This window comes from Melospiza georgiana, chromosome Z, assembly GCF_028018845.1.
Source record: "Melospiza georgiana isolate bMelGeo1 chromosome Z, bMelGeo1.pri, whole genome shotgun sequence".
NCBI lineage: Eukaryota > Metazoa > Chordata > Aves > Passeriformes > Passerellidae > Melospiza > Melospiza georgiana.
In genome coordinates, this window is record NC_080465.1 from 80447583 (window position 1) to 80466977 (window position 19395).

General features: G+C 44.7%; 1 protein-coding gene across 1 annotated transcript in view; it reads right to left on the reverse strand.

Moving 5' to 3' along the window:
- LOXHD1 (lipoxygenase homology PLAT domains 1) overlaps positions 1 to 19395 on the reverse strand; it is a 79773-nt gene that overhangs the window by 19973 nt on the left and 40405 nt on the right. Inside the window, exons 18-20 of the mRNA XM_058044065.1 lie at positions 16276 to 16403; positions 12253 to 12370; positions 3549 to 3726 (exon numbers count right to left, since the gene is read on the reverse strand). Coding sequence (XP_057900048.1) covers positions 3549 to 3726; positions 12253 to 12370; positions 16276 to 16403 — 424 coding nt within the window. The remainder of the gene's footprint in view (positions 1 to 3548; positions 3727 to 12252; positions 12371 to 16275; positions 16404 to 19395) is intronic.

A 19395-nucleotide genomic window follows, 5' to 3' on the forward strand; every position in this document is an offset into this window, starting at 1 on the left:
GTGACATTTCCCTCACAAGCAATTAGCAGGAGATGGGAAAGTAAAAAAACAGAAATGGTAAATCAATGTACATTTCACTTATTTGGGTCACTGATATTTTTGTTGTTGTTGTTATTGCTGCCAGTTCCAGGAAACTGCCAGGCACATTTAGGAACTGTAAAAAACCTGACAAATGAAAAGATGAAGGTACTGTGGTTGCACCAGCCCTAACTGGTGATGAGTGCAGTAGCTCATGGATTGATTCTGGGGTCTGCAGAACTGAGCTGGACTTCATCATCAGCACCCGAAACAGTGGCAGAGTGTTTCCTCAGCGGGTTTCCAGCCAAGGGTAGATTTGTGTGAGTGAGTGACATGCTGAAGGCCAGAATTCCAGCCCAGATGGACCTTGAGAAACTTGAGGGGTGGGCAAGCAGAAATCCCATGGAATCCAGCAAGGAGAAGTGCAAACTCCTCTGTGTGCAAGGTTGGAATAAACCTTGCGCATGCTGAAGAGAAGCAGAAGGTGTCCCAAAGTTTGCAGCAGTACCCTCCATATTCTGATTGGATCCGAGCTAGCAGGAGGTTTCCAGAGCTCAGTGCAATTCAAAGCACTGAATTTGAATTCCTGGGTTGTGTCAAGATGCTGAGAAGAGCTTGGAGGGTGGATACCAAGAGGAACAAGAGCTGGGACACGCCAATGAGAGGAGAAGCCCTGAGGGGAGCTGGGGCAGTGCACAAGGGCCCCAGTGCAGGCACAGGGGTCACAATGACAGGGCCATGCACTGTGCCACATCATTCCCCAAAACACCAAAGCCACAGGCTGCTGGGGAGGCTCAGGCTGGGAATGAGGAAAAAACAAATTTCTCAGGAATATGGTGCAGGTCTGGGTGCAGATGCCTGAGGAGGTGCTGGCATCATGACTGGTCCTGGAGTTGTCCAGTGTTTGGCTGGGCAACACTCCTTTGAGCAGGAAAATGGGTGAAATAACCTCTAGAGGACCCTTTAAACAGAAATCCATACGATTATACAATTCCTTATGATTATATGAGCAGATGCTTCATTTTTAAACAAACTCTGGGCTTGAGTCACAGCCTTCTGAGGCCAAAGAATGTCTTTCTTTTTACATGAAAAAAACCTATATAAGGCACTATGAGCTGACACCAACTGTCCTAAATTATGTAATTTGTAGGTTGGAACTGAGTTGACAACATCCTAATTAGTCTTATAACAGCAGAGATAAGAACCTTCTGTTGCATTAATGCTTGGAAAATGAGAAAGCAGTATTTATTCACTCTCCATCTTTATTGCATTAACATGTATATGATGCCTGCAGAGAGAAAGTAAAAATTAACCAACCAAAGGACATTTTTGTGCCTCAGAAAGAGCCATCAGGTGGTCTTTCCCTATTGCATCTATGTCTGTGGGTCCTGCCTTGAAGAAAATCAGATTGTGCTTTACATCTGAGATCAAGACCTTGGTTTTAACCAAAGATTTCCCATCTGCCTCAGGAGGTGTATGCCCTGACAACCTCCTCTTATCTAAGTGCAGCCTGAGAGTCATCTGAGGTACTGCTGCTGGTGGTGGAAGAAAGGTGATTTGAGCTTTTCAGGAGCAGAGCTGTTCCCTCTGCAAACTCTGTAGGTTAAATCTTCACTGGAGCAGAGTGACTTTGTGAAAGACAAACTGTAACTTAAAGGTTTCCTTGGGGAAAACGTAAAACAATGATGTTGTTAAACGTGTGTGTGGTGGAGAGAAAATAGCTTATGCTTTCTAGTTTGCTGCAGAATCTTCTTTGTGGGATTAATTTTCCCTAACTTTATCCATCTAACCTAATTTAATAGTGAAATCTCTGCCTGAATCTGATGAAGAAAAACTCAAGAGTCAGAGACCCTCAGGAGAGTTATCCAGACCACTGGTGAAGACTTCTCTTCCAGATGAATTGACCAGAGACAGTCTAGACTAGGAGGAAATAAAACCAGAAAATATTTCAGAGAGTGGCAAATAGGTGAGATTATTTTGCCCGTTTTTGTTTTTTTTTTCCTTTCAGTGACTCTTATGACCTGGAAAGTTGAAATCCACTGCAAAGAAAAACTTTATAGCTGGAAATAAGCACATTTGACTCCAGCCCTTGTGCAGTATTGCTGTTCCTCTACAATGTCAGTGTGGCAGGAGATGATACAACATGTTTAAACATCACCAAGGATAAAATGTCTTTCTTCCTGAGTTGGTCCAACCAGGAGTAATTGTGGAATACATAATGATCAAAAGGGGGAGATGGTTCATGACTTGCACCTGCTTTAGATAAGCTGGATGAAGTTCAGCATTGTGTCAGTGAGCTGTGTGATCTAATCACAAACAGACTCCCTGAAACCTCTCTGTAATCTGCTCTTTCCTACCGGTTGTCGCTGTTCATAATGAAATAAAATGTTTCTTCATTAATACCTGTCATCCTTCATTCAATGGGAAGGGCAGATCTGTCTGCTGCTGCTGTCATCTTCTGTTCTCCCCTCACTTCTATTTCCATCACCTTTGTGAGTTAGGGCTGGTTTTCACAAAAAAGGTCACAGAAAGATTTACTATTATATTAGATGGATGGCCAGATACATAAACAACTCTTCCTCTCTCTCTCTCTTTTGTTTTTTGTATTTCACTACATGTTTTTCAGACAAGCAACCAGCAGAGAAGATAGATAAGAAGTGGTGAGGTGGCACGAAGATGCTCTGCTAGAAAAAAATTTGATATTCCTCAATCAAACTTTAAAAGCTGCATAAATTACTGCTGATAAAACCAGAGGGAAAGAAAAAAAAAAAGAAGCAGCAAAGGGATAAAGAAAAGATCTTTAGAGGTCAGCAGTTGGTTATGTGCGCTGGTGTGACAGAATCTCACTTGAGGAAGACATCTTGGAAACAAGACAATGTCTGGCTTGCCCCATCTTGGCACTATTCACTTTGTATGTGGCAGCAGATTTCATCCAACAGCCTGACAAAATTTCCCATGAAAAGAGGTGGTGATCCCAGGAAATTACATTGAAACCCCATTTCTTGGCTCTGGAAGCTCTTTCTGTATACTCTGTTCCACCTCTTCTATCTGGTGTGCATTTAGAAAAGTTTTTTTCACAGCCTGAGATAAATGGTCTCAAAACACTTTGGAAAGGTGGGTGAATTATTGCTGCCTGCTTTAGGCGAGGCACACAGTGCTGACTGAAAACCTGAAGCACACCAGCTCTGACCCTACATGGATGGACCTGACCAAAAAAGAAAAATGTGGCTGCTGACCTCTGCAGCTTGGTCTGGTAATAGTTTCTGTTAGGGTGTCTTCAGAGGAATCAAAGAGCAGTCAGACCTGGGCCTTGTGTCTAAATATGTTATTCCCAGAGCTCAGATGAGAATGAGTCTCTTAGACACTGCCACAGTGAACAGCCAGCTAAAATGGTTCTATTCCAGCTAAACTATGTTTTTTTCAAATGTAATTTCAAATTAGGCAGATGGGTTTGCCTTTTTTTTTTTTTTTCATTATTAAAAAACAAACTTTACACTAGAAAATTAATAAAATACCCAGCAAGGACCAACCTCCAATGTCACTGGTTTTAACCTGAAGAGTGTACGTGGTGTCCTCCATCATCTGCTCGTCGTTTATGACAGCTGGCATCTCACACACCAGGCTTCCCGTGGCATTTTTCAGCTTGGACAGCCAATCCCCATAGGTAAATGTGGCCACTTCTTGGTTAGTAAGGTTCTTTAGGGTGATCTGTGAGGAGACAAAATGGGGGAAAAAAAACCTTACCATTTGAATGAGGTCAAATGTTAAACTCATAAAGTGAATGATGTGGTAGGACATGGGGAGAGCTTGGCCATAGCTCCAAAGCCCACACTGGACTCTTCTGGGATAAATGGAGCTCTCTCCTATGGACAGTAGTTGCTGTGGTGGCTTGTCCTGAGAAATGGTCTTCACAGTATTGTAATGCGTTTTCAATCATGTGTCAAAGCAAAGGGAGAAATTTGGACCTGTGACCAAATGGACAAAGCCCATCTCTAAGAGGGTCAGACCTCTCCTGACCCTCCAGATTCCCAGATCCCACCTAAACCGGCTCACCTCCTGTGAGCCAGCATGGAATTCACTCCAGAGAAGGAACACGGTTATTAAAAACTTCACTACCTCTCCTGGAAGCACTCAGCATCTCTCTTTTGCCTGTCTCCTTTGTGTGAACAAGCAGAATTCATTGTAGAGAGACGCAAGCCCAAACAAGTTAAAACAAGGCACAAGATAAAATTAGGCCAGCAAAAACTTAATATTTCACACACACTTCTCCCTCTGGGAAAAGGTGACAGAACAAACAGTATGCAACAGATATTAGTCACACTATCTAACGTGTCGTGGAAGCAGCTCAGATGCTGTGGTGATAAGAACAGAATGGGAATGAATTCAGAGCAGCTCAACAAGTTATTCCAACAAATGCCTAATAAAATACCCACCTTTATGTCTCTTGTTGTGTGTGGGCTCAGTGGAGCATCAGTCAAGTGGGAGGAAAGCATTACACCTGCCTGGAGCAAAAACCTAGCAGCAAGCTCTGAGTGAACTGGGGGAGCTGAAGGGAAGGCAGGGGACCGTGGTGTAAATTGCCATTTGTGTCACCGTCTAACAGCAACAGAGGCTGTACCTGTGTGTAGCAGAGCATCAGGAAACGCTGCCTCTGCAAAGGCCATGGAAAGGTGAGCCCAGAAGTGCCAGGGAAGTGTGGCGCAGCATCAGGGAGGAGTGAAGAGGAGTGGTGGGAGATGTGACATTGGAAAGGGTGCCTGGAGGTGCACAGCTCCAGCCCTGCTACAAGTGTGGCTGCACGCCGTGCAAAGCCCTGTCCAGCTGAGCTGTGAAAATCCCCAAGGGTGCATGTGACAGTGTTCACAGGGGTTTTCAGGTGAGGGAAGAGACGAGAATGTTGACTCTATGTTCAGAAGGCTTGATTTATTATTTTATGATATATATTACATTAAAACTATACTAAAAAGAATAGAAGGAAAAGTTTCATCTCAGAAGGTTGGCTGAGCTAAGAATAGAAAGGAATGAATAACAAAGGTCTGTGTCTCAGACAGAGAGTCCAAGCTAACTGGGCTGGGATTGGCCATTAATTAGAAACATCCAACATGGACCAATCACAGATGCACCTGTTGCATTCCACAGCTGCAGATAACCATTGTTTACGTTTTGTTCCTGAAGCCTCTCAGCTTCTCAGGAGGAAAAATCCTGAGAAAGGATTTTTAATTAAAAGATGTCTGTGACAGGTGCAGATTCCCCAGAGTCCTCATCCCAGGGTGCACCACCCTCATTGGGAAGATTTTATTCTTTGTGTCTGACCAGGGCTTTCCTCAGTGCAGCTCACGTCCATTGCCTCGTGGCTTTCTGCTGTCCACCTCTGAGGAGAGTGTGGATCAATGGTTTCTGAAACCTCCTTTCAGGCAGCAGAAGACTGTGACTAGATTCCCCCTCAGCCTTTTCTTGTCATGGCTTACAAACTCCATTTTCCTCAGCCTTTCCTAGTGTGCCACGTGCTTCTTGTAGCCCCGTGACCACCTCAGTGCCCTTCCACTGTGTCTCATATATCAGCCTAAAAAAAAAAAAAAAAAAACCTCAGTAAAACTTATCTTGAGATAAAATGTGCTCAAATTCTGTCTTCAAACTCCAGATGTACCAGTCCATGGCCTTCTATTGACCCTAACCAAGCCTTGCTGGAGTCTTCAGCAATTCAAAAGAAGAATACTGCTCCAGGTTATAAAAAAGTTGTTTCAAAGAGGGCAGTAGCTACACTGAAGATGATCAGTGAGCCATGCTGTTTGTGCATTGAATGGTTTTGTGGGTAGGACACTCATCCAGGGTTTTCAATCTGCCTGATGCTAAAGAGGGATCTGTAACACAGCACCTTCACCCCCTGTCCCAGGGGCACAGGACATTTTTGGCTGTAGAAGATGTCCCACTTTTCTAAAAAGCTGCTTATTCATAGCCAGTGACACTATTACTTTGTGGGCAAAAAAACCTGTTCTGTGAGTCAAGAGATATTGAATCAGACCCTTGCTTTGAACCAAGCAGAAATCAGGTCTCCCCCAGCCCAGCTGGTGGCCTTTCTGCTGGGACACACAAGTGTCCTCTCTCAAGGATGTGTGAATGATGCCTGCATCCTCTTAGGAGTCCAACCCAGAAAGTTTTCTTTGCAAAATTGAACTGTGAGCAATGTCAGGTTGACTGAAAAAATCTATTTTCCCTATTTATGAAAATCTGTGGTCTATTTTCCCCCCACCCCAGGGCATAAACTCCATGCTGGCAGAGATTCAGCCAGCAGTACCCGTGCCCTGCTTGGGAATGACAGTGACACTGTTACAGCAAAATGTCCTGAGCAAATCTTGCAGGGAATTGTCAGGGAAGCAGTAAGGATAGAAGCAGATTAGAGTTGTCAGCTGGAGAGCACTCACAGACACAGAGGTCAGGCCTCTCACCAATACCCAGCCCAGGCTGAGCACTCCAGATGCTGTCTGAGAAAAAAAAATGTCTGGCTACTCAAGCTGCTGGAGCAAAGTGCCAGTTTTTCCCATCCTCAGCCCCTCACTCAGGATGTGTGATTGCATCTGTGGGCATCTCACTGTGAGGACAGAAACAGAGACCTGCCCTGGTATCCTGTTCTGGAGTGGTGCTATGGGAGGAGCAGACAGGGGTAAGAATTTCATTTTATGAGTGCTTTTTGCCCAAGGGGTGTCAGCCCAGAAATCCAACTCTATCCTGGGCTGATCCCCCAGCAGAGGAGGGGATCCTGCCCCTGTGCCCCTGGGCTCAGGTGAGAGCCCACCTGCAGAGCTGCCCCAGCCCTGGCTCCAGCAGCACAAGGAGCTGGAGCTGCTGCAGCCAGTGCAGAGGAGGCCACGGAGCTGCTGCCAGGGCTGGAGCCCCTCTGCTCTGGAGCCAGCCTGGCCCAGCTGGGGCTGTTCAGCTGCACCAGAGAAGCTCCAGGGACACCTCAGAGCCCCTGCCAGGGCCTCCAGGGGCTCCAGGAGAGCTGCACAGCCCCTGGGGACAAGGCAGGCAGGGACAGCACCCAGGCAATGGCTCCCACTGCCAGAGGGCAGGCACAGATTCTGGCACATTGGGAATTAGGAATTGCTGGCTGGGAGGGTGGGCAGGCCCTGGCCCAGGGTGCCCAGAGCAGCTGTGGCTGCCCCTGGATCCCTGGGAGGGCCCCAGGCCAGGCTGGATGGGGCTTGGAGCAGCCTGGGACAGTGGGAGGTGTCCCTGTACATGGCAGGGGATGGAATGAGATGATTTTAAAATGTTGTTTCCAAACCATTCTGTGATTTTGTGGTCACAGCAAGGGACACAGAAGCAGCAGCAGGGGCAGGCTGACCTCTGTGTCACAATGTGGGTACATTGGCTCTCACTTACCCAGCATGGACCCATTAAATGTTGGTCATCCAGCCCAAGCACATCGTGTGGTGGGACCTGGGTATCCCCAGGGAAGCCCCAGGTCCCACCTTAACTGGGGGCAGGTAAGGAATTATTGAGGCATCGCCCCCACTCTCAGGTCTGCCTGTCTCATAACTACAGAGGGCCCCTGAGCAGTTTGTTTGGAAGGGATGAAAGCTGAATGTAGCCTTTTTCAGTGACTAAAATAGCAGAAAATTAATCCCATCCTGCAAGGAGATGTTTGTGGGTGTTCCACACACAGAGGATGATGCAGGATTTTGGTTTCAGTCATGAGGGTCAAGCAAGTCGTCTTAGTGAGCTGAGCTGAGACTATATTTAATTTCTGCCTGTTCCTCTCAGTAAAACCAGCTCCTGCTTGGCAATGAGACCACTACTTTGCACTGCACCCAAGCTATTTTTTTAGGATACCTAGAACTTGCTGTGGGCATCCAGAGTGCTTTTCATCTCAAACTTCATTGCTAATTATGCAAGGAGCCTAACTGGGCTATAGAACACCAATAAGCCACGGAGCAAAAGTGGCAGAAGCGTGTATGAATAACACATTGATAATTTGCTTTGTAGCTGAGCAAATACAGTAGTTGACAGGAACATTAAACCAACAATTTGAAATTAATTGCCCACTGTCTCCGGCAATGGAAAGGTTTGACATGTCCGATTATTTGATTTACCCCTACCCAGCCTTTTTCCAGATGTCATGTAAAACATGCTCCACAGAGTCTCCCACTCCTGGAAATACACAGCACCTGGAATTCACCTTTAAAGGCTCAAACACAGGATTTCATGCTTCTGTCGCATGTCATTATTCTTCACTCGAACCTAGGAACTTCTGACTGTAAAACAAAAAGGCTTCTCTCTTTTGCAAAGAATAAAAGTCAGCTTCAGCTATATAATTCTCAATTCTCAATAATAACTCTTAAATTCTCCTAATCTCCTTTATACAAAGGAGAAAGGACTGAATAAAGACCGAGTCCCACATGCAGGATTATTTGTGACGTTTGAATGCAATGCAATTAGTGCTTCATTAAGGCAGCTTCTTATCTGTCTGGCTTTGACAGCACAAAGTAACATTAAAATTCTGAGGGAAGCAATTCTGCAGAATTCAACAGTCTCATAATTCCTGCTATTTCACTGAGCTTTCATCCTTACTTGTTTCTAGCTTTTCAACTTCAAAGCTAAGGCACTGGGCAGCAGGTGAAATCATCACAGGGACTGAGGAAGCAGCTATCCCAGGAAGAGTTTTCCAAAGTATGCATTTAGATAAGTTTCCTAATTAGAGTGAAATTTTTTTAATGCTGATGGTAGTGAGGCCCTGGCCCAGGGTGCCCAGAGCAGCTGTGGCTGCCCCTGGATCCCTGGAATGTCCAAGGCCAGGCTGGATGGGGCTTGGAGCACCTGGGATGGTGGGAGGTGTCCCTGCCCATGGCATAGGGTGGAATGGGATGAACTTTATTGTCCCCTCCAACCCAAACTATTCTGTGATTCTATGATTTTGTTCCCTGTTTTTTCAGAAACACACAGCAGTGTCATGGCAGCTTGGTGTGGAAGAAGATGAGATTCAGCATCAGTTCAGTGGAAAAAATCCCCACTCTGTGTTCCTCCAGCAGTGGTGTGATCAGGAAGCATTGCTCAGCTTTGGAGAACATTCACTATGCCTGTTTGGGCATAGTAATGATCAATATTGTTCATTTTGTTGCAAAACATCACTAATCAAATTTTGTTCCCTGTAGAGGTTTAGGTACTAGCATTTAAAACATATTGTGACTTGTGGTAGCAAGTTTGAATTTGCAGCACCAGGTTCATTACTTCGCTGAGATTCTGAATGAAATTTTAGTGTATTTTTATGTAGACAGAAAAAAATATGACTACTTGCCTGCTTGTAAATTGAATCTTTTGGCTGTGTACAGGATCATTGATAATTCATGCATTTTAATTGGTATTTATGCATTTCTATATCTGCTGAACTAAAAGCAGTATAAATTATGGCTAGCAACAGTTTACCAAAAGACCAAAGAGAATTAAAAAGATCATTTATTGTTAGTTTAACAGAACAAGAAAACTGAGAATATCGTGTAGATAAATGGAGCAACAAATGGTTAATTACGGGGTTGATGGCTTAATCTAGCTTCTCATTTCACTGTGCTAGTTAGCACTAACTGTGAACCATCTGTCTGAGAGTTTAGCACTACCCCCACAAGTATTTCATTATGCAGTCTTAATATGCACTTTTGACAGAAATGGAAATGGGCTCCGATCAGTTTTCATGTCACACCAGGCTACGTAAGTTTTTAAGGCTGGAATACAAATCAGAGAACAAAAATCCTTCCTCCCCTCTTCCAGAATGGTTCTGTAAGCCACCCTCTGCCTGGGAATGCAAATGCTGTGTTTACCTTTGCAGGGAAGGTGGGAAAGAAAACCAATAAATACAGTTATCTACGTAACACTGGAGTTAAAAAATCCTCTGTGATGTGTTTATCTAAAAAAAATTAGGGACTATAGGCATAATTTCCATAAGCTTCTAAAATCATATAATTATAAAAGATGGTTTGGGTTGGAAGGAACCTTAAGGACTTTCCAGTTCAACTCCTTGCCACAGGCAGGGACAGCTTCCACTATCCCAGGGTGCTCCAAGCCCCATCCAGCCTGGCCTGGGATACTTCCAGGGATCCAGAGGCAGCCACAGCTGTGCCGGGTCCTCAATACCCTCACAGCCAAGAGTTTCTTTCTAATGTCTAACCTAAATCTCTCCTCTTTTAGTGTAAAACCCTTGCCCCTCGTTCTGTCACTATCTGCCCAAGTAAAAAATTGCTCTTCCTCGTTTTCACAAGCCCTCTTTTAAGTCTGACTCAAGACCTGCTCTTGTTCCATGGGTCCACCTGTGGCTTCTGCAGAGCTGGAAGGTGGCTGTAGGTCTGCTGGAGGGGTCCAAATGAGAGTCCTCTGTGCTCAGTTCCCTGGGAAATCTTTGCTTTTGGTAGCAGGCTGAGGGTTTGGAATGCCTGGGCAGACAAGGCAGCAGGAAGGTGGGAGGCACACCTAAAGATGCAGCCACCCCTTGCCTTTGTGCTGCTGCTGATTCATGGCTGCAAGACCTGGAATGCCTCTGGATGAATAAGCTTTATTTGATTTCATTTTATACAAATAAGATTCATAAAACTCAGGGGAAAGCATGTGAGAAATTACAAAGGGAGTTTGACCGAGATATCTGAATCAAATCAGACAACAGATTGAGTTATTCCTTAGGCACAGAGGGAAACTGCATCTGTGGCATCAGTTCTAAAGATATGTGCTGGAGGCCTAATCCTTTGAGGAGCTGCAGAAGCATCATCATAAAATCATGGAATGTTAAGGGTTGGAAGGGACTTTAAAACTCATCCAGCCCCACCCTCTGCTGGGGACATCTTCCACTATTCCAGATGGCTCCAAGCTCTGTCCAACCTGGCATTGGACAATTCTAGAAATGGGGCAGCCACAATCTCCCTGGGCAACCTGTGCCACTATTTTGCCACACTCACAGTAAAAATTTATTTCTAATGTCCAGCCTGAATTCCTCCTCTTTTGGTTCCTCTCCTTCTCCAGCTGCTGAGAAAAAAAATTAAAAGTAGAAATGTTGAAGTAGAAATGGTACTGCAGCACAGAAATTCTGAAAGTGAAGAGAAATCCATCACTTCACTGAAAACTGGTGGCTGTGTAGGGTCAGTGTTTAGAAACACATTACCTATGTGAAAAAGACTGCAGTAAATTAGTCAAAAAAGGATAAAAGGACCCAATTAAAAAATCATGCAGTGTTTCCTCTGACCGTGGTTAAGCTAATAGGTCCTAAACTGTTCTCATGAAAAGGTCAAGATACAGAAACCCAGCAGGATGTCATCTCCAGGAAAAGCATGGTAAGGAAAATGGCAGAGATGTGTTTCTCCATTAACGACATCTCATGGTCTGCAATCAGCACATCATTCCCCCTCTGTCTTACAAATTTTACTATAGGGACCCACAACAAGCAAACTACTTCCGTCTGCCCAGACAGAGGTGATCCTTACAAGGAGCTGATGGTTTGACAGCAAAGATAAAGGCAAGCACTGTACTTTTGTGAGAGGTAGGACATCAGGGAGAAAGTACCATCAATTTGCATGCTGCATTCAAAATGCCAGATAAAAAAGACACCTCATTTGTATGGACAAGAAAAGAAATAAATGTGTGTGCTAGAGGAGAAGGAAAGAAGAAAGATGGGACGATCCAGCAGAATGGATGGGTTATTTGGGAATGTCTCACACAGCCCAGGGTGTCTCTGTCTGGCAAACACCCACCCTCCCAAGGATTCAGATTCCCACATGGCAGAGATCTGCAGGGGCCAACGGCACAATCCAGAGACCAGAAAACACTGCAGGAGTCCTAGTGACAAAACAAGGCTCGTGCAGAGGAGAGTGAGCAGAATCTGTGGTGAAACCATAGAATCATTTATGCTGGAAAAGATGTCCAATATGATCACGTCCACCCATTAACCCAGCACCACAGTGATCATTGTAAAACCATAGCCCACAGACGTGCCACACCCACAAGCCTTTTGAACACTTCCAGACATGATGATCCCACCACAAGAAAAGCTCCAAAGTACAGCTTTTCCCTCTGCTCTCTTCTTTTGTGACTCAATTTCTGCCGGGAAAAACCGGCAGAAAAACCGTGAGACACCAAACAGAAAAAAACGGTAGAAAATTAATGAAAATGGGTCCCTTGGTGCCTTTCTCCTCTTTGCCAGGGGCTGAGAGGCTCCAGGAGAGGCAGGCTGTGAGCGACCTGTGATGCCAGGAGCGTTACCCTTTCCATGAACCAGTGCGGGCGCGTCCCCTTCCCATCCGTCCGGATCCTCATCTTCCTGAGGGGCGCGATGTCGGCGATCTCCATGATGAAACTGTCCTCCTGGCCCCGCTCAAACCTGCAGGGATTGCAACAACAGGGAGGTTTTCCTGCTGCTTTACAGCCTCTCCACATTTCTGTCCCATGCCCCAGCCCGGGCCATGCCAACAGCCTCAAATCAGAAGTTTATGAATGTTCTTTATTGGACTTGAGCTTTCCTGTGTTGCAATCACCAGCTATTCTGCTGTTGGCAAGACACCTCGGTGCAGATTTGACAGGGATTCCTCCTTCCCTGGAAAACACAGCCCACCTGGAGCTGCTCCAGGCAGCCTGTGGCATACATTACTGTTCTGTTTGCAGCAGGAACAATAGCGGCTCACAGTCAGGCTTCTGAACATCGCCTCCCTCCTGGCAGCTGCCCACTTGCCTGTCCTTGGCCAGTTCCAGCTAGAAGGCAAAATAATTTTGCCTCATCTCCTTCCCCCTGAGACTCAGCACAAAACTTTGTGTTTTGTGGAGAGAGGCAGTCGCTGCAGCTCAGCTGAATGTGGCACTGGGATTGGAGCCCGGCGCCCAAGTTTAGTAAGCACAGGCAAATTGTGTTAGAGTGGAGACAAAGCCAGCCTGATGGAATTCGGGGATTTGGATTTGCAGACTGTCTCTGCCTCTGGTAAGAACCAGGGTGGGCTTGTGTAAGCTTGCGTGAAAGACCTTCCCCAGTGTGTGGCTGCTGTACAGGCACAGGGATGTGCAGGAGCTGCTCATCCATAGCAATCAGCAGGAAGCAGGAGAAGGGAAAAAACAGCTAACATGTGCTTCCCAAAGAAGATTACATTGGCTAGGACTGCACCTTCCCTCCCTCCTGGCATCACTGGTGTTGATGGAAAGCCTTGCTTCAGTGGAAGTGCTGCCTCAGGCTCAATATTGCTCTGTTCTGAACAAGTGTATCTTCCTGTTTGCTCCCTCAGATACCTGGGGACCTGCTGCAGTCTTGGAATTGGAAATCTAATCCTTGCTAAGGAGAATGGCAGCCAAATCCAGGAGGTCCACCAAGCACGTGGAGACCACTCTGCTGCTGAGGTTTCTCCTTCATGCAAACTTCTTGTTGCGGGGGAATTTCCTGAGTGTGCTGGGAGGTTTGGGAAGAGCCCTGCAAACTGTGGGCACTGCCACAACAGAAACAATCCATAACGATGATATCTCATTCCTGGCAATGCACACAGCCTCCCATAGCTGTGCAGTGCCAGAATGTGGAGAAAAAAACCCCAATTTTCTTTACCAACCTCTGTTCAGATTACCCCCTGCAGGATGAATGTGATTATACTCACACCATTATCTGAGCATGCATAGCTGCAGATGTTAGTAATAGGGGTTGGCTCGAGCCTCTCAGTTGGCATCCAGGCATTGCTTCCTCTGCACTCCCAGAGGCATTTGGACAGGGCATTTTGGTCCCAGTCCATTTCTAGTTATTAAGGGTTATGTTTGCTCTTTGAAAAACTCCTTTTTCTTCTTATTTGTCTTTCTTGTGGTACCGGATACTGAGGCAGCCTGTCTCACTGTGAGAAATAGAATGTACTTTTGTCCCTGAACTGGATTGATTTCCACATCTATTTAACAAAAAGGTGTGACCCTTCCAGTCTGAATTGTCTTGTGATCCCATGATCAGTTTTTATTACAATCACTATTACCTACAAAGCTTCATAGAAATCTCTCACTCTGAGGCTTTCCAGGCTGAGCAGCTCTAAGCTAAAATGTCTGCTAGCAAAATACAACATTCTTTATCTTCAGCAAATGCCTTGTTTGAAGTTTGTAACACTGATACCCATCTGCTTCTTCCAAGAGGAAAGTACTAGAGGGAAGTGATTGCCAAAGCGACAAACTGGGTGACCCAGAAGCTCTTTGCTATCCCTAATTTGTATGAAGATGAACATAAACCTGAAAAAAAAAATAAAATTGAGAAGGGAAGAAGTAGCCAGACAAGCTGACTGCTGCTATTCCCTTTTCAGGACACTGAACCATTTATCTACAGGATTTCATTAAGCTTTCCTACCCATGCCTGCCCTTATAAATATTTCCATTGCCCAGGGGTCTTGGCAATAAGTGTAATGTAGCGAAAATTGCCTTAAATCTGTGGCAGGTTAGACAGACGGCTCTTGGTAACACACTAAGCTGCTGTGAGTGAATTGGCACTGGATGGCCCCAATAAAGATGGAGAGCCTTTTACCATTGGGTTGCAGCAGCTCTGCCCCATCCCCTGCTCTGCTGGTGCAAGGGCTGGAGAGATTTCCATGTGGAAAGGAGCCAGGAGAGCCTGTGCTGTTAACAGCTGGATGAAGACTGGTGGCAGTGGTGCGGAAGCAGGCAGGATGTGAATTTGGGGACACGAATGTCCTCTGCAGAGGGTGCTAATGAGATGACAAGAGCTCTGTACAGCTGGAGGTGTGATGCAGAGATGTGCCAGCAGAATAGCACAGCATCCTGGGGATATTAACATAATAAGAGTTGTGCCTTACACTTCCTTTTCTTTACACAGCCCCAGTGATTTTTCAACACCTTTCACAGCTCCTCTACTGTCAGATGATAACCCAAGCAACTAATAACACAGAGACTTTTCTATTATCCTGCATTGCATTTTCATACTTTTATATCAGAGATTGTCCATCCCACCCGTGTAGACAGATGGGAAGTGTTTTTAGAGGCCACAAGTTTAGGGGTATGGCTTTCCCCAGATGCAGCAAACTTACATCCATGCTCCTGAGGGGCTGGAGATGTCTTGATCCCCTTTTGAGGTTTTTGCTTGACACACCCAGGTATGAAATCTGCTTAATTTCTGACTCTAAACATCAGTGGTCCATTTTCCTGCCTACCAGGACTGAAGTTAGGATTAAATGAGTGGAAGACAGGCCAGTTTGGGCTTGCCCAGGGTGTTTTAAGAGGGGTGCCATTGAAGGGCACACTTGCTGGTAAGCCAGGGGCATTGCCCCACATGTTGGATGTTCCTCAGTGGTGGGGAGCAGCAAGCCCCAAGAGCTGTGGTTTCCTGCATGACTCAGCTGTGTTTCTCACAGATATTTTAGTCAACAGCACCTCTGCTGCATTTTTTTCCACAACAGACAAGGCTCGTGCTTGTCACTAACTAGACACATGAAGCTCTCAATCTTAGCTATGTTTGTCCAGACACCCACTCTGCTACAACAGCTTCAAGTGAAACATTCCCTGAGCAAACACCTCTGTGCAAGGTGCACCTTATCTCTCAGTTATCCAGCATTCCCTCAGCAAGCTGAGCTCAAACTGTGTGGCCAAAAGCTCCCACCCTTTGATGCTCTGTAGATGCCTTGCTGAATAAGATCAGAGCTAATCTATTAATTAAATGTAAGCATGATGCCACTGAAAGACAGTTCATTCTTGAGCATGCCAAAGCTTTCTGTACTAGGGAAGGTGCTAGGAGGGAACAAATAAGCATTGGGAAGTGGATGATTGGTGGTGTGTGTGGGTTTTATGGCTTATGGAAGTGCTGGCATCAGGCTAGGGTTATAGTGTTTGTTAGCTGTTTCTGCTGAAGAAAACATGAGGTTCGTCATTTTTAGTAAAATCAGGGCATTCAGTATAGCGTTCTCTGCCACCACCCATCCATTTCCCAGTGCAATCCTGGGCAGTGTTCACAGTTCTTCTTGGGGACAATGCAGGACTTCATACTTTTGTTCAAGGTGCTTATCTCTAAAGCCACTGAGGAACAGGTTAAACAAAACTTGCACAAATAACAAAGGGTGTTTTCCCTGGCTATACAGTGCTCTCTTTTCCTTTGCTTTGCTAAAAATCTGACAGAAATACTTACAAGGGGCCCAGGTCTGAATCTATAATGTCAGTGGGAGTAAATGTTTGTGTTGCAGTGGGAGCATGATCAAAGCTCTGAGTGCTTCTTGACTCGACACTGAAATCTGCCATCACTCCACTTCTAACCAACAAAAATGACAGCCACTGTACCTGTCCCCATTTTTTTCCAGCAGCAGCTCCTCAGTGTTCCCATTGGATCCAAAGACAGTCATGAAAATATTGGCATCGGTGCCGCCTCCTTCGATGTCTCCGGTCACAACCGTGACTTCGTAGAGGATCTGGGGAGGGTTGGAAGCAATCAGAAATTTAAACAGCTGTCCTTAACTCAAGCCGAACTAGGCTGATGCCTCAGGTTTTACTTTTTTTATATTTTTCAGATTCTGTGCTGTTTTAGTGTGTGGGTCTGAGCTTCATATTAGGGGATGGTGAGATCTGCTCACAGAGCAGGGAGACAAAACAATTCCTTCTCTAGATGGGCACCTAGGACAAATGATCCAAATTTCAGGCCCAAGAGCATAAACAACATGGACTGAAGAGATAAAAACAAGAAGGATGGGACTTCATAACCTAAAGCTGTAATTGTACAATTAACTCCAATGTGCAAATAGGGCAGAACTTATAAAAGTGAGAGACCTCATGACTGGTCGTGCATTTTGTGACCATTTTGGTTCATCTTGGGTGTAGCTCTTGTACTCCCCAAAGTGTATCAATTGAGGCCTCCTAATAAATCCCTACTTTATTCTGTAGCTCTGTCTAATCTCTGTTCTAGGTCAGCCTTCACAAGGCAGCAGGCTTTCCTGGGGATCTGCTTCATTGACAGAAAAGGTTCCAACACAGCTTCTTGGTTCTGATCCACACCACTGTTTTCAGAGGCAAAGTTAGGTATCAAAACTCACTACAGGACTTTCCATCTATGACCTTCTCTACAGATTTTCTCAGTCTCAAAAGAGACACATTTATTGTGACAACATCTGAATTTCAGAATCACTGGATGGGTTGGGTTGAAAGGGACATTTAAAGCTCATCCTGTTCTACCTTCTGCCATGGACAGGGACACTTTCCACTATCCCAGGCTGATCCAAGCCCTGCCCAACCTGGCCTGGGACAATTTCAGGGATCCAGGGCCAGCCACAGCTCCTCTGGGCACCCTGGGCCAGGGCCTCATTGCCCTCAGTGTAAAAAAATTATTCCTTTTATCTAATCCAAGTCAACCTTCCCTCAGTTTAAACCTGTTATCCCTTGTCCTGTTGCAATACCAGTGATGCAGATCTCTGAAGCTGCTTCTTCAGAGGAGTCACAACCATCACATCAATAGCTGGGTCTCCAACCCTCTGCTACCAGGCGTCTCTGCCTGGTCACCTCCAGCACTCCAGCTCTGTACTGCACCAAATTCTTGCTAATTTTAAAAAAGAGTTTCCCAGGAAAACAATTATTCCTTTTTCTTGGCTGCAAAATGTTTCCTCCAAAACGTCAGTGTTTATCTGGGCAATGTTTATTCCAATATCACTAACAGTTTGGAGGTTTATACATCAGAACACTCCTTGTGGTACAAAAATTCAGCTGTCCTGCTGTCCAAGGGGATGCTCACTATTGCATCAGCTGCAGAGTCCTCCCAGAACTTGTGTGCACTGAAGGCATGCCAGTTTGTGAAAAGATGTTTTCTACAGTTTTCACCTAACTAGCCTAATTTTGTTCTATTCTCCTGACGTGGGAACAATAAGACTCTGAATAAACATGTCAAAAATGTGCAAATCCCAGTGGCCATCAGGGGTTTTAAGACTTCTAGACCATTTAGATGCTTCCAAGGTCATAGCTATGGTAGCAAGGCTTCTTTAAGACGTAGAGGAATATCAAGAAACACCTCACAGAAACATATTTTAAATAGTGCCCTGCTAGCCTAGTTTTATTGGCCTGAATTTCGGCTGCCACATAAATAAACAGTGCAAAGGAATAACATGATATAAAAAATATTTTTCACATTTGTTTGAACCTGAGTAACCTGTTGATCACATATTCACCCGCACATATTTTAAATCTTAGCAATGCATCCTATTTTTTTACAGGAAGGAGAAAAACTCTTTTACCACTGCATTGAAGGCTTCTAATGGCTGTGGTGGACATTGAGTAATTTCTCCAACTATGGGAAAACAAATACGCAATTTAAAGCAGAAAGAGGGAATATCAAGCCAAGAAGAAAATTAAGTTGAAATGAGTACGCAGGGCTGTACAAAAGCCAAGCAGGAAAAAAAAATTAGAAAAGTATTAATCTTCCCAATGATGCTAAACATATCAGTTGTCTTTGAACTCTAAAATGCCTGTAAGACTCAGTTTTTAACTACAGCTATTAACGAGAGAACAGTCCCAAATTCCCTCAACTAGGAGACTGATCAGAAAGTCAAATGCTCACTTCTGTTTTCATGTCCCAAGCATCTGCCCAGATTTCCTTCAAGTCTCCCATCAAGTTTCTGGCCCAACATCACAGGGAAAAAAAATTGTTGCTAGATGTGTCTATTTTTGGTGTGTTTATGAAAATAAATATTCAGGATTGTGCTGTTAAAGGAAGACTGAACATAAGTCTTCATTAAGATCCACTTCAATCTATGGGCAAGCCATCAGCTCACCAATAGGGGCTTGGAAACCTCATCCAGGAGGTTAAACGACAGATGGGGCATTTTTTATGAGATTGGTTTTAACCTTGGTATTAAGTCTGAGGAAGGTTTTAATACCCTCTTAGGTCAATTCCACTACTGAAATCTGCATTGATTTGGTGAATCCTTCACAAATGCTGAAAAAGTTATCAATTTTTTGCATGTCTGGGGAACAAGAAAGATTTCAGGAGAATATCTTTAGCTTGGGGATCAAGAGCAGCATAAAGAAAAAATAATGTACTATGGAAGTGTAACCTGATTGTAAATAGAAGCACATCTGTAGAGATTTTAAATTGCCACACAGGTATTTAAATTGCCACAGGTATTTAAACACGGTATTATTGTCACATTCATCCAGACTGTTATTTCTGCTACAAATCTTACATCCAAAATCAGCATAGCTCAGCTTTGCAATTTGTACTTGTTTGAAATACGGTGTATCAGATATTACTTCAAAATTCATATATTTGAATGAAAAAAGATAGAGTTTTATTCATCACTGATTCAACTTTTGTTAGTTATTCTCACAAAAAATCAGGCTTACAAATATTTTCACGTTTCAACAACTTCCAGTAATTATTTATTTCCCTATCTCCTGTTAGAAAATTTGGTCTGTATCCAC